The sequence below is a fragment of the Bombina bombina genome, chromosome 5 (assembly GCF_027579735.1).
Source record: "Bombina bombina isolate aBomBom1 chromosome 5, aBomBom1.pri, whole genome shotgun sequence".
Lineage (NCBI taxonomy): Eukaryota > Metazoa > Chordata > Amphibia > Anura > Bombinatoridae > Bombina > Bombina bombina.
The window spans coordinates 939,520,109-939,536,582 of record NC_069503.1 but is presented as its reverse complement, the minus strand read 5'-3'; the positions used below and the strand labels follow the sequence as shown (position 1 = coordinate 939,536,582).

At 36.9% G+C, this 16,474-nt stretch overlaps 1 protein-coding gene across 2 annotated transcripts in view; it reads left to right on the top strand.

Moving 5' to 3' along the window:
- Positions 1–2,162: 2,162 nt before the first annotated feature.
- The window catches only part of ELOC (elongin C), a 28,364-nt gene continuing 14,052 nt past the window's right edge, over positions 2,163–16,474 (top strand). Inside the window, exons 1-4 of one of the 2 annotated variants that reach the window (XM_053715134.1) lie at positions 2,163–2,330; positions 4,573–4,608; positions 6,518–6,563; positions 13,363–13,506. In XM_053715134.1, the coding sequence (XP_053571109.1) occupies positions 6,560–6,563; positions 13,363–13,506 (148 nt within the window). In that variant the 5' untranslated portion in view covers positions 2,163–2,330; positions 4,573–4,608; positions 6,518–6,559. The remainder of the gene's footprint in view (positions 2,331–4,572; positions 4,609–6,517; positions 6,564–13,362; positions 13,507–16,474) is intronic. The other variant, XM_053715133.1, reaches the window with a different exon arrangement.

The following is a 16,474-nucleotide window of genomic DNA, read 5'->3' as shown; positions in this document are numbered from 1 at the left end:
TATTTTCACAACACAAGGGAAATGTAAATTTTGATGAATTAAAGTGCCCCTGTTTTTAATCGGATTTTTAAAAAACGAGCACTTTATCATCTAAATTTAAATTCACTTTAAGGTAGTGAGAGGACATCCAAGATGAGATATGAGAAATTAAAGTAATTAAGGTACATATTATTATATTTTGTCTCTATCCCAACTTGTTTTATGTCCCTTTAACCAAGGTACAATAGACAGACTGTGTAGATTAGAATACCATATACATAATTCTAGAGTTTGAATTACATAATAGATATGTTCATAACCCCAAAAATAAAGTTGTACCTTTCCTGTTATAACCCCATCACAACTCAGGATATTGGCCTCCTTTATAAAAGTTTGTAAATTTTAATGTCTTAAAATAAGTTAATTAAAATACAGATTCAAATAGATAATTAGTTAAAGTAGAGTGTAAATTCCCATTCCCATAGTAAGTTTCTTTTCCCCTTGATACAACCACTTTTAATTATTGATGGATAGTAGACCCCTCAAAACAGTTATAGGTCTATCAATATGCAAAGGGTAAAATTTATCAAGCCCCGAAAAAATGCGCCTAAAAAGTCGCGATTATTTCCGCAATAGTTTGCAATGTGTGAAGTAAAAAATATCACCAGTATTTATCAAAATTCAAGAGACATTTTTGGGGCAAAACTTTTTTTGCGATGTCAAGCGAATGGCTGATCCTAGTTTTCTTGCGAAAATATAATTTTCACTTTATTTATCGATCTTAATTTTAGACACCGGTAAATGGTTTATTGTTTTAATCAAGTGGTTGTAAGAATGTTATTTCTTATATATTAAAGTTATTTTTATTTTGCCCCTTCTTTGGCTCTCTTTCATTGAGGAAGGTTGCCGTTTTTTGGAGCTTATCTTCGTTCTTTTTAATACACTTATTTTAATTGCACTTAAATTATTTTACTTTTTTTTATAAATTTGTGTATACCTTTTTGTTATTTAATTATTAATATTATTCAGGTTCTGCGCCTTGTTGTGGGCAATTTCTAACCCTAGATACAGCAAGAAAAAGACATTTCCATTTTCCCTCCAAACAACATCGCTCTTTTTTTTTTTACACTCCCCGCAACCTACAAATTGGCGAGATTAAAAACAGTGAATATTACATGCACTACTTTTCATAAATATATGAGAACTGCGAATATATACAGCTTTTTAAAATGCCAATAGAGATTAATACAGGAATTAGGCGTTTCCAGAAACCGTATTCGCATATATTTAAGACTTGTGAATGGTCATGAGTCAAGTTGTTCGCACATATGAAAAGTTGCGACTTTATTGGCGCATAACCTTTCATAAATATGGTGATATCATTTGTGAGGTTTTCTTTTATGATAAACATGAGAATTTTGCTTATTCTCACTTTGATACATTTTGCCCAAAGCATCATGAAGGCCATATATGTAGCAACAAACCTCCTAAAGAAATGCACCATCAATGGAATACAAGGTATTTTGTAAGAATAACTTCACATTTTGACAGTTTACCTCAAGTTTGAAAATTAATATTTTCTAAGACAATCGTCTGAGACTATCTGGAAAGTTTGAAAACTAAGCTATCAGTATTACTTTGTGATAGGTTGGTTATATCCCCAGTTTAAACATTGTAAAGTTCTGTTTTAAAATGTAGCCAAAGCCCATAATATACTTATTGCAGATAATACACAATAATTTAATACTTCATCAATTTTAAATATAGTTGTAATCTGCGAATGTATATGGTATGATATTCTACACGGTCTGTCACTTGTACCTGAGGGGAGAGCTGTACAACTCTGTTTTTTAAATTGACAGTGATAAAAGGTAACAGTATGATAGTAAGAATATAATGGAGAAAGAATGAAATGGGGAGCCTCTCGTCAAAGTTTCAATCTATTTTTCATAGGCTTTTCCATATTAATATCCCACGACTGCTAATAAATATGAATGCATGTTAAATTGTGGAACAGCGGCGCTTCAGTATCGGTAAAGGCTGCAAGTGCAAAATCTGACAGGCTCAGCTGGTCCGTCAGATTCTGCGACCCGTCACGTGTGCGCTCAGCAATGTGGTGACGTCATGGTCGCATATTCTGACGGGCCGCAGATTTCGATGGTTTACGTGAATGTGGGATAGATTTACTATGAAGACAACCTATAGCATCGAACAGACCAATGCAGAGGAGTAATATTGAAAGTTTCTTTTCCGTGTACTATTTCCACTTCCTTTAGGGTGTGACCTTCCGGAAGTGATTGTTGCTGCTGTCGCCAGGGAGAGCTGCGGGGGCAGTGGGGACCTGCGGCCTGGTAAGTGAAAGAAAGATCGCTATAGGGGGTAGATAATGAGCAGATCGGGAAGCCTCCTCTGACCAAAAAATCAGGGATCGCATAGTATAAAATAAACAAAATAAATAATTTGACGTTTTACCGATTTGGCTCCTTACGTGTAGATGCCCCTATATGGTTTCCACAAGGGGCTGTAACCAACCACTGCAGCCAAGGGATTAACTAAAACAACACTGTACAGCGCCGTTACAGCACCCTATAGAGTATAAGTCTTACATTTTATTTCTCTGGATGATTTGTATAACACGTTATTTCATTATAATGCATTGGAAGTCAGTGTACCTTGGTTCTTTTCTAAACGTTATATACCTGCTGTAAAAAGACGATTAAAGAGACAGTCAACACTAAAATTGTTGTTTAATAAGAAATATAATGCCTCTACTACCCATTCCCCTGCTTTGCACAACCAACATTGTTATTATATTAATATTGTTTATAACATTTAAAACTCTATATTTTTGCCTGTTTCTAAGCCACTACAGACGGGCTCTTATCACATGTATTTTTATTAGCTTTTCACAAGAGACTGCTAATCTATGTGGGCCATATAGATAACATTGTGCTCTCTCCAGTGGGTTGTGGATGACACTGCACTAATTGGCTAAAATGCAAGTCGATAGATAATAGCCAATTAGCCATGTGATCGGGGGCTGTCAAAAGAGTCTTAGATACAAGGTAAACACAGAGGTATAAAGTATATTAAAGTGAATGTAAACTCAACAGTGTCGCTTACTGCCATATTATCACTCGCAACAATTTAGGTGGACCTTAATTCATCATTTTTTTGTGTGTGCTTGCTAATCCCAAATGTATACCTTTTTATCTCATTTTTGGAGCCGAGATTCCTCCACCCACCATTTTGTCCCTCTATTTGGAAATAATTGACAATAGCGATTGCCAATCCGTTTTTTTTTTTACCCTGTGGCGTTCAACCCCTTTTTTGCAACGTCATGCGCTTATTCTGCGCATACGTTAGCTTCTAATACCCAGCTTCAGAAGTGATGCGTGTCCACGAGACACGCATGCTCTATAAGACCCATTACTCTTGCAGGTACTGTATACCGCTAGTCACGGTGCCCCTGTCAGTACTGTATACCAATAATTGTATTCCCACTGCCTGCACTGTACACCACTGGTCATGGTGGCCCTGTCAGCGCTGTATGCCACTGCTCACGGTGCCGTGGGATACATTCATTGAATACTATATTGCGCTTTGAGGAGGTCGGATGTTAACGCATGCACAGCCTGTCTATCCTATATTCACGCTTGTGCACATTAAGTATTTAGTTTTTTAAACGCATGCGCAGATTAAGTACAAATGTTTTTTCACGCATGCGCAAAGTAAGGGCATCACGGGTGCGCGCATCAGAGATACGTATAGAGTAGGTGGCACCACTCTATACCTCACTCTCTGCAAAACAAGGAAGTGCTTATGGGAGGAGTTGTAGCTCAAAACGGAGCGAAGTTAGTAAATAAAATATATTATAAATTATTATATTTTTTATTTATTTTTTTGTAAGTTGACGGTTTGAATCACCATGTGTAATAGAAGTATTAGGAGCCTTGAGTAGTTTGAAAATTGACATTCACTTTAAAGTGAAAGTAAATTTTCCCCAACATACTTAATGCCATGGATTCCTCTTATTACACTCTTTGTAGTCGCTGAGTTTTTTTTTTTTTTTTTTTTTTTTTTTTTTTTTTTTTTTTAAATCCCTTATTTATATATTATCAATTTTTCTAACATACCCTCTAAGATGTTCCCCCACCCCCCTCATTTCTTGGTTTGGCTATTTTACAAGTAAGAGCGGTCCCAACGGCTCTTACGTGTTCATCCGTGCGCACTCCCGAGAAGCAACATGTATTGCGCATGCGTTATCGGATTCCAAATGATAAATTACACTATATTACATACTTAGATTCCTTTATAAATTTATAAGTGTTTGTATTTAAAATAGTAATCCGATTGCTTTGTACATATGCTGGTACGTCAATCACAAAGTTTCCCTATTGAGGAAAATGCGCATGCGTGTCTCATGAACGCGCTTTTATACAGGGAGTAAATTCAATGAGACACGCATGCGTAGTTGAAGTTGGGGGCATATAGTCATGATTTTCAGACGCCACTAGGGGACCAATAAGAATCTTTAAGACGATATTCGTCATATAAAAATAAAGATTTTTTTTATTTTATTTTTTTATCCAGGAGGAGGAACGGCGATATACATAAGCGGATTGAAAGGTACAATTATGACCTTATTAGATTATATATAAAAAAAAAAATCATGAACTGAACTCAACATAATATGTATGTTGTGTTCCGTGATTGATAGTTTACTTTCACTTTAATATAACCATGTTGGCTGTACAAAACTGAGGAATGGGTAATAAAGGGATTATCTATCTTTTTAAACAATACAAATTTTGGAGTTGACTGTCCTTTTAAAACAGAACATTATGTATAGTGTATGTGTTCGTGTGTGATTACTAAGCTGCCTTCGTATGTTGTATTTTTATATTAAATGTCTGTTGCATATAGAATTCTATTAGTAAAAAAAAAAAGTTCTGCCACATTTTAATTTCCGGTAATTTTGCAAAACTTAAAGGGACACTGTACCCAAATTTTTTCTTTTGTAATTCAGAAAGAGCATGCAATTTTAAGCAACTTTCTAATTTACTCCTATTATCAATTTTTCTTCGTTCTCTTGCTATCATTATTTGAAAAAGAAGGCATCTAAACTTTTTTGGTTTCAGTACTCTGGACAGCACTTTTTTATTGGTGGATGAATTTATCCACCAATCAGCAAGGACAACCCAGGTTGTTCACCAAAAATGGACCGGCATCTAAACTTACATTCTTGCATTTCAAATAAAGATACCAAGAGAATGAAGAACATTAGCTAATAGGAGTAAATTAGAAAGTTGCTTAAAATTTCATGCTCAATCTGAATCACAAAAGAAATTTTTTGGGTACAGTGTCCCTTTAAGCTGTGTTTTTGTCATACTTAAAGGGACACTGAACCCACATTTTTTCTTTAGTGATTCAGATAGAGCATGCAATTTTAAGCCACTTTCTAATTTACTCCTATTGGCTAATGTTCTTCATTCTCTTGGTATCTTTATTTGACAAGCAAGAATGTAAGTTTAGATGCCGGCCCATTTTTGGTGAACAACATGGGTTCATCCACCAATAAACAAGTGCTGTCCAGGGTTCTGGGCTTTCTTTTTCAAATAAAGATAGCAAGAGAACGAAAAAAATATAATTGGAGTAAATTATAAAGTTGCTTAAAATTGCATGCTCTATCTGAATCACGAAAGAAAAAATTTCGGTTCCGTATCCCTTTAAGTATAGTATAGAGTGGATTCTGAAATTAATTGCAGTGTAACTATAAACATTTTTTCCTGCAAAATTGCTTCTTTAAAAAGTTACCACTGCTATAGTGATAACTTTGTGTATACATAACACCTTGCTGGTATAACCATAGGCTGTGTGCAGAAGCATTAGATTTTCCGTTTGCTGTCTGCAATGTGTAGATTGACATCACTCAGGTTATGCATGAAATATGCATTGGCAGCAGCATGCACGCATGTTTAAAGTGATGGTAAATTCTGCCCCTTATAAAAACAGATCCGTAATGTTAGTGATATTTTAGATGGAGTTTAATTCTACAGTTGTAATGAAGATGTGCTATAACTTTTAATATATAAATTAAATTCAGATACCCCTGGCGCTCTGCCACCCACTTCAAATTTCAATTTTTCTGTGAGCTAAAGGTTTGAATTGTTGTCTAATCAGCGCTCTAGCTACAACAAAAGGCGCCCATTCATAATTTTGGACGTAATAGTGTGAAATTAATATAACATTGATGTTGTGAGTTTATACTGCACTTTGCATAGATTATGGGGCCGGCTATACAGCATATGATTGCCTGTACTGCCCATCTTTTTTGGAAAACAGGCAAAAAAAAGGCTTGCTACGGTCTGTCAGTAGTGCAAGCCAGCGAGTAGTACTAGACTGAGTGCAAAATAGTATGTGGTGAACAAGGACTGGAGATAATCAATGAGTAATCTGTACGGCAATGATTTTAAAGTGTGATGTATCAGAAATACTTTCATTCTGATTACTAACAATCTCTTTCTTTCCTTTTCAGAAGTGTTTGTTCATTATCAACAAATTATTTTTCACCACAAACATGGGTAAGTTGTTCATAACGCCAAATTTTCTTTCCACACTTTCATCATCTTTTACTAGCATGTTCTGCTGATGTAGTCAGAAACAGGAAATTTTCTAATATAATCTTGTAGAGTAAACTTACATTTTAATGATTGTTTCTTGGAACAATTGTTGCATAATAGTTCCTTTATTTGTTCTGGGAATAACATGTAGTTTGGATAAAATCTCTCATAATTCTTTTTATTTTTTAATGCTTGTGGTATTATTAGTTCATTTTTTTTTATAAACCAGTTTGGTTGTGTGTTCTGTGTGGTATTTTAAAAGGAAAGTAAGCACCTTTTAATTACACAAATTTTCTGCAGACTTGCAATAAATTAAAGGGGACAGTCTAGTCAAAATTAAAATTTTATGATTCAGATAGGGCATTCAATTTTAAACAACTTTCCGATTTTACTTTCATCATCAAATTTGCTTTGTTCTTTTGGTGGTATTAGTTCAAAGCTAAACCTAGGTAGGCTCATATGCTAATTTTTAAGCCCTTGAAGCATGCCTCTTATCTCAATGCATTTGACAGTTTTTTTACAGTTAGAGGGCGTTAGTTCATGTGTGCCATATAGATAACATTGTGCTCATGCCCGTGGAGTCCCTTATGAGAGGGCACTGATTGGCTAAAATGCAAGTCTGTCAAAAGAACTGTAATAAGGGGGTAGCTTGAAAAGGCTTAGATAAAAGCTAATCACAGAGGTAAAAAGTATATTGGGGAATGGGTAATAAAGGGATTATCTATCTTTTTAAACAATAACAATTCTGGAGTAAACTGTCCTTTTAAATTGCTAGTGTTTATTTTTTTAATGCATTAACACAATGTTTGGTGCAGTTATTTTTAATGGCCAAACTCCATCCACCGCTTATTTGTAGGAGCCAATCCAGACTTGTTATTATAGTAAACACCGCTTGTCTGTCCCTTTGTTAGCATATTCTCCATTATTTTGCAGCTCCTGATTTCTTGGCGGAGGCCAATTAGGGATGACATGCAGCAGGGATAGGCTTGTGAAGTCTGCAGTATGCACTTTCAATCTCAAACATGAAAAACGCCTTTAAATTACACGAAAATAAAACAAAATTTACTTTTCGTTTTACACGAAAAGTAAAACAACTTTGAGACAATGTAAAGTGTTTACTATCCCTTTAACACTTTTTATTAAAGGGACTGGAAACCCATAACAAAAAAAAAATCCTGATTTGGCTAGAACATACAATTTTAAACTACTTTCCAATTTACTTCTATTATCAAATTTGCTTAATTATCTTGTTATCTTGTTATCATTTCACTACTGGCAGCTAGGTGAACACATCTGGTGAGCCAGTCACAAGACAAAAATGTGTACAGGCACCAGTCAGCAGCTAGCTCCCACTAGTGTAGGATATGTGCAAATTCTTTTTCAACAAGGGATACCAAGAAAATAAAGCACATTTGAAAACTAAATTTAATTTAAAAGGGTCTTAAAATTGCATTGAATCCTACAAGTTTAATTTTGACTTTCCTATCCCTTTTAAGCAAATATTTTTAAGTATTACTCATCCTTTATGTGCATTGTGCTGGAGTTTGATAAATACTTTGTGATTATACATGACTCTCTTACCAGCTAATCATTTATTCTCTGCTAACCTGTAGGGATGCGAGTAACAAATATATAAAAAGCTCCAATTTTCCCTTCCATGCCATTACTTTTTTTTAAATTTTTTTTTTTTTTTTTTTTTTTTTTTTGTAAATTTATTTTTATTGAAGAACTGACAAATGAAATGGTACATACAGACTTATCATGCAGTAATTATACATATAATTTGTAAATTGAGTCTTTAAAGAAGATATTACATAGGAGTCAAGACAGACTTCATTTTTATACCCCTAAGACATCATGTTAAGTCGCTCTTGGACCCCTTAGAAATTTAAAATCTGTTTGGTGTGGAGTAGTATTAGTCCAATGCTGTGGATAAACTAACAGAAAGAAAAACTAAAAAGGGAAGGTTTTACATAATGTGATATAGAAAACAATAAAGAAAGAAAAAAGTCCCAACTGGGTTAATAGTTAAGAACATAACTAGCTGTCTAACGTTCCATATGCAATAGGGAGGATAAATTATACTACACATACACAAAGTGAGGGTATAAATAAATGTGATATTTGACAAAGGATCCTCTTGATATCTGTCTTAATGATGAGACCTTATGTATGGCAATCTTTTTGTAGCGGAGTGGGCATTATCAATGTTGTAGCAATGAATATTAGTGAGAAATTAGTAACTGCAGCAACAATAGTAACAAGACTTAAAAAAACTACTAATACTATATGATATGAATTACTGAGGTATTCATGTTACATACTTGAAAGTGAATTGGTGACCCAACATATTTCTGCTGTTTCATAAAGTATACCGCCAATACCATCACTGTAATGTTGGGATACATAGCGATTCTCTGTACATGTCATCTAATGCAATATAATACTGCCCTCCCTGTGGCCTCGGCCGCCAGCCGCCAGGGAAAGACTGTGCGTCCCACAAACATGTAGGCTATTTATTATTTATTTTCCCATAGATAGCCTTCCTTCAGTACAATAGTATGAGGAAGAATATGCTATTTTATAAAAAAATAAAATTAAGCATCTTAGAGTAGCAGGCTGTGTAGGGTAGAGTGAGGTATGTGGCATATCCAAGCTATCGTATCCCATACATAATTAACTGAAACTAAACAACATGTGAAACACTAAACATCTCTGCCAACGGGCCACCTTTCAAAATGAGTCCCTTGTGGTTTTCTCTGTTCAACCTCCTAGATGGATTGAGCAAAGTCACATCTGATCAGCACAACAGGGTAGTTGTTTAACCCCTGCTAGCTGACATTACAATAATCTAGCCTTTATCTGATATAAAAACCTGTGAATTTTTGCGATGACAGGACTTGAGGTCTCTTAATGCTTGTTGCGCCTTATATGTGGGTTGTGAAGGAGAGCGAGATGTCTGCTCAGCGTAACTCCAGTGTAAAACAGGTGGCTGAGTCCATTTTTGTGTCCCTTTAGCGTCCTTGCTGTGTCTTGCACTGTTAGCCTCCGGTTCACATGCCGGGGTATAGATCCAGTAATTTTTTGAGAGCGCCCGCTCATACGAGGTGTGCTGGTCGAGGTGATATTCTGTGTCTCCTGATCTTGTAGGTCTGTAGTGCAAGCGACTTGCTGCTTCTCCTGCGCTACGGACAATCTTGGTAGCGATGCAGTGTTTTGCGCAGCATGGGATTTTGTAGGAGACTCCTGTGGTTGTGGCAAGTCAGCCAGCTCTCCCGGCTGTGAGAAGTCTTCAAGTAGCTCTGTGTCAAGGACCCTTTCACAGTTGAAGACCTGGTTAGGTGTGTGGCATGTATTTCTTTATTATGCAATATTTGCATCAGACAGTCATATGGAGCTTTATCCATCAGCCTGTGAAACAACTTTTCAATTCTCTCCAGCCTCTCATCCGATCGCTGCAAGTAGGATTCTCCCGCCATTGGCGCCATTTTAAGTATCGCCATGTAAGGTAGTTTGTTTGTTGTTCTCTTTGAAAAGTGTGTTAATTCACTTTACTGTAGATATCTGATTTCTTCTCGCTAGTGCAGAAATGCTGTAATTCCCAGTTAGGAACAAGTACCTCGGATTTACCGAGGGGGAAGCGCCGCCATTAAGGAGCCGCCGCTCCAGGCCCCTATTGTCCTTTCCAGAGATCCGATGTCAAAAATACAGCCCAAATATTAGTGATAAGCCCTCAGAGGGACTAACAGACGTTGCAACCATATACTATTATATTTTAGCTGTGTAGTAGCGCCTATAATCGGCGGATTTTAAGCTTCTCAATCAGAGCTCTTGGAAGTTGCGACCGGTCAGGATCGCTGTTAGGACACGCCCCCGCCATTACTTTTTTTAACTTGAGACGTGTTTTTTGGAAAGGTGAATCTGACTGGGTCTCAGGCACTCTATAGCTGTTTCCTTTATTTGAATTTAAGCTGTGTACAAAGGTTGTTTGAACATAACAATATTCTTGTAATCCTTGGTTTTTAACAACAGCTTTACAAGAGACCACAACTTTTAGAAGTCCTATTCCTTCTGGAAACATTTGTTTCTACAGTCTCTCTTTCTCCCAACAACTGCCAAATTACAAGGTCTGAGCATACAAAATGTAAATTGATACTGCACAATTTAGCAGATTGTACTGAATTAACATTAAATACAAATTTTTACAGTGTACATTGAATACAATTTTTTTTCTGCATACTTAAAATAAGAACTTTGCTGCATAACTTAAATTTGGATTTTGCTTGGTCATTTTAAAGGGACAGTTAAGTCAAAACTAAACTTCCATGATTCAGATTGAGCATCCAATTTCAAACAACTTTCAAACTTTCTCTATGTTGAAGAATAAATGTAAGCAATAATGCACTGATAGGAGCTAGCTGGTTATTGGTGGCTTCACAAATATACCTCTGGTCATTGGCTCACCAGATGTGTCTAGCTAGCTCCCATTAGTGCATTGCTGTTCCTGAGCATACTCTTAAAAAAGGATTATAAGAGAATGAAGCAAATTTGATAAAATAAGTAAATTAAAAAAGTTTAAAATTAAATGCTCTGATTCATAAATGTAAAATTTTGTCTTTACGTTCACTTGAATGCACATGCGTTAATTTATAGTGAAGGTAAAGTTTGGGCATTAAAAAATGATATTTAGAATCCTTTTGCAGTCTTAAACGCAGTCGCTAAGTTTTTTTTTTTTCAATAAATTTATTTTTTACATTATTTATATACCTATATTTTTATGCTCGTTGCCTTGCGATTCTCCTCCCATTCATCATTTCCGGCTTTCTTAGACAGTGACGTATAGAGCGCTCCCACCCGCTCTATACGTGTCTACTAGGCTCGTGCACATCGAGCATCTAAGAACGGCGCATGCGTTAATCCCGGTCATAGCGATTCAAATGTTTCTACTTTGTTGCCGTTTGCGATCCGATTCTGGTGGAAACTATGCCTGCCAAATGATTGGGTTAATGCGCATGCGCTAAACGTGGACGCGCTCGCTTTGCTAATATAAACTACAAAAAGTTAGGCATGCGCAGAAGTAACCATCCCCTGATTATGTCAGTTGACAGCCGCCTAACGGCCAAAGAATCAATTGGATGTTTAAACAACGTGACCGTTTAGAAAAGAAAAAAAAATTATCGGGTTGATTTTAGGATAGCAGAATCGATGTGAAATTTATCAAATATCTAAGGTAATATTGAACTTTAGAAATATTGATGAATGAACATAATATTTATTTGGCTTAATATATTCATTGATGTTTTGCAGACCAGTTTGGTTTACCTTCACTTTATGCTATCACAAACCATTTAAGATTTTATTTTTTTTCCGATTTGTATAAATATGTTCTAGTCCTATACAAAAACTACCTGATTTATACTTAAAAAGAAATCTGACAAAAGAACTTACATTAGACAGACAACTGACCTATTTAATACAACAAGCTACCTAAAGGACAAAATTGACTCTATCAGAAATTAAATTAGCTCTTAACATACTACCGGCCTCCCACCCCCTCAAAAGCTCACAATCATCCAAAACCAACATAGCCATAAATTTAGCTCTTTTGCTCCTGTTGGAGGCAGAAGTTTCTGCCCTTATACTGTCCTCTCGCTTCACTACCTGTCCCCTCGACCCCATCGCCTCACAGCTGCTCCCCTCCCTCTCTTCTACCCTTACCCCTATACTCACACACATGTTCAACCTCTCCCTCAGCACTGGTATATTTCCCTTATCTCTTTAAACATGCACTAGTTACACGCATCCTCAAAAAAAACCTTCTCTCGATCCAACCTCCCCATCCAACTACTGCCCTATTTCCCTACTCCCTTTTGCCTCAAAGCTTCTTGAAAAGCTAGTATACGCACATCTATCCCATTTCCTTACATTAAACTCCCTCCTTGACCCACTGCAATCTGGATTTCACCCCCTTCACTCCACAGAGACAGCAATTGTTAAGGTTACCAACAACCTAATCACAGCAAAATCCAAAGGCCACTTCTATTTGCTTATCCTCCTTTATCTGTCTGCAGCCTTTGATACTGTTGACCACCCTCTTTTGCTGCAAACCCTCCAATTCTTCGGCATCTGCGAAACAGCTCTCTTGTGGTTCTCTTCCTATCTGTCTAATAGCCTTCTCTGGGGCATCCTCTGCCCCGTTTCCATTTTCTGTTAGGGTACCGCAAGGCTCTGTCCTCGGTCCCCTTCTCTTCTCAATCTACACGTCATCATTAGGTTCCTTAATAAAGTCCCACTGGTTTCAATATTATTTTATGCCGACGACACCCAAATCTACTCCTCTGCACCAGACCTTTCTCCTTCCTTGCTAACCCGTGTCATTAACTGTCTCTCTCGTATCTCATCTTGGATGTCCTCTCACTATCTCAAGCTAAATCTCTCCAAAACCGAGCTCCTTATTCTCCCCCCCCTCTCTTCTAAAATCTCCACACACACCCATTTCTCTATAACTGTTGCTAACTCTGTCATTACCTCTACCCCTCATGCCCGATGTCTTGGGGTCACACTTGACTCAGATCTTTCTTTCACTCTTTACATTCAGTCCTTGGCTAAAGCCTGCCACTACCACCTTTAAAAACATCTCTGAAGTTAGACATTACCTTACACAAGACACAACTAAGATTTTAATCCACTCTCTCATCCTTTCCCTTTAATGTCCCTTTTTAAAATTAAGTGAAGATGTTTTTACTTTGTAATATTACAGATGGGGAAGAGAAGACTTATGGAGGCTGTGAAGGCCCTGATGCTATGTACGTAAAGCTGATTTCATCAGATGGCCATGAGTTTATTGTTAAAAGAGAACATGCACTGACATCAGGAACAATAAAAGCCATGTTAAGTGGCCCAGGTATGTAAGCACAATAACTCAAAATCTTTTACCTTCTATGGGAAATGTTTAAGATAAAGGTTGTGCCTAACAGTAGTTATGTGCTATATTTTTTATGTGGATATTTATTTGTCAAATGAATTCCGAATATAGCTGCAGGTAACACACATAGATCTGTGCAAATCCAGATCTTTGTGTGTTGCACTTTAACACATTCTCTGGTGCAAAAAAATAGCCAAATGCCACTACTTGTGGCCATATTCTAAATTAACAGTGGACGTTTTTAATTTATTTATTTTTAAATCTGATTACCCAGTAATGGCATCTCACAAATTGGCCCTGACACAGATTTTCTGGGGATACGACTTGAATACTGTTTAAGTAATGAATTCTGTATGCACGCTCTGCAGCAGCTCCACATTTCTGGGAAATGTAGTTCCCCTGTAGCCCTGAATATTCACCAGGCAGAATAGGAAACAAGAAGCCACAGAAACCAGCTTTCTGGCCCACTCCCTGAATATTCACCAGGCAGAATAGGAAACAAGAAGCCACAGAAACCAGCTTTCTGCCACACTCCCTGAATATTCACCAGGCAGAATACGAAACAAGAAGCCACAGAAACCAGCTTTCTGCCACACTCCCTGAATATTCACCAGGCAGAATACGAAACAAGAAGCCACAGAAACCAGCTTTCTGCCACACTCCCTGAATATTCACCAGGCAGAATACGAAACAAGAAGCCACAGAAACCAGCTTTCTGCCACACTCCCTGAATATTCACCAGGCAGAATACGAAACAAGAAGCCACAGAAGCCAGCTTTCTGGCCCACTCTCTACATAAAAGGAAACTGTTACCCTACTGCTCCCTTTCTTGCTTCTCAGCATGGACTTCTGATTGACAGTTAGCAGTCAGCAAGCTGGTTGAGCCCAGCCAAGCGTCTTGTGAAAGAGCTGTGGCATGGAATGGCCCACAAGAGCAGAGCTGGTGTCATGGATCATCAGCAGGCCTTGTTTCAGGGTTCCCACGATCTCATTCTGCACAGAACCCAGTGTGGACACATATGGCACAGGGGACCTGATGTTGAGACAAACCCTCTGTTCATAATAGTGCAACTAAAGGTGTACATTATTTTATTTATCAGTTTGTTTATGCCATACTAGATCTGTCCTGGTGAATTGTAAGTGCTATTATTGTGAAGTGCAAGGGTCTAGGAGCAACAGCAAAGTGGAAGGCCATGCAGACTAACAGACCAGGGCTGCCAAGTGCTGAAGCGCGTAGCTCATAAAAATCGCCTATCATCTGTTGCATCACTGTCTCAATAGTTCCAAACTGCCTCTCGTAGCAACATCAGCACAAGAGTTGTGTATCAGGAGCTTCATGAGATGTCTTTCCATGGCTTAGCAGAACACATCAACATGAGCAATGAAAATTGTCCTTTTAACCGTTTTTATTTGTTCTTCTGATATGTTCTGAACTTTTCTTTCATGATTCAGATAGAGAATACAATTTTAAACAACTTTCTAATATACTTCTATTATCTAATTTGTTTCATTCTTTTGGTATCATTTGTTGAAGGAGCAGCAATGCACTTATGGTATTCTAACGGAACACATGGGTGAGCCAATCACAATCGCATATATATATGCAGTCACCAATCAACAGCTAGAGCCTAGCTTCTCTGCTGCTCCTGAGCTTGCCTAGCTAAACCTTTCAGCAAAGTATAACAAGAGAAGGAAGCAAATCAAATAATATAAGTAAATTGGAAAGTTGTTTAAAATTGTATTCTCAATCTGAATCATGAAATAATTTTTTTGGGTTTCATGTCCCTTTAAGTAAAAATTCCATTCCTGGAGTCTGTTCCCAGGGTAGAAAATGTCAGCTAGCGACTGAAAAGTAATGTAATTCAATAAAACCTGAAGACCATAAAATTAATTTATTGCAATCCAAAAATAATTATGATCCCTACTAGCTGCCATTTCCTCAGGAAAACCCCTGAACATGAACAACTAGAGATGACAGCATTGTTTCTACAGTAAGATGGCTTTACTGCTATCAATACTACCTGAGTTGTTGGATGTAAACGCTAGTTCTGCTAACCATCAGAGCCTTCACTGTAATACCTAAAACAGAACTCTAGGAGTGAATCGGTGCTAGAAACATACCATTAGTTTTCAAAGTACTGAAAATTAAACCTAAGTATCTCTTAATCTAAATATCCTGGGTAAAAAGATTCTTACACACAACAACCATGCTAATTAATGTTTGCTAAAAGTAGTATACAATGTGGCTTTAAACAGGGAAAGACCTATGTACAGATACAAATTCTGCAAACTCTAAAAAAAGACACCTTTAAAATTTCACTGAAAAAGGGTGTTCAATAGAAAAAACCCAGATGTTTCTTAAAATTACAGATACCAAAAACATACATGTATCTTGCTCAAAAGTTTCTTATAAGCTCAAATATTAACCCCCAGTTTCAGAGAATCCCTAGAGAGTGGTGAGATAGAAAAGCAATTAGAAAAAACGTGTTATCCAGGTGTCACTAAACTTGGAAAGTCTGTCTCCATGCAAAAGACACCCGAACAGTAAAATAGAATTGTTACATTTAACTTGAATAACTAGAATGTAAAACTACTTCCTTTGCCCTAAGACTAGGACTGAAAATCTCAATCTTGAGAAACAAACAACCCTTTTCTAGAGGGGAAATGAAAATGAGACTATTGCCTGTATATAGAGGTAGGATACGATACTGGAACTGAAACGCATGCAGCCTGCGTGAAACATGGTTGTCTTTCACATTAGTATAATGAACTAACAGGTGATAAAGCCTTAGACTACTGCAGGGGAATACAGGCTAAAGGTATCGTTTTAAAACACTATGCTATAAACCAGGCTGAAACTTTCAATAAAACATATTCAGTACCCTAAATTTAGTTATTTCTGCCTGTAAAGAGAAGAATTAGGCTTGCCATGCACCTGTAAAGCAAT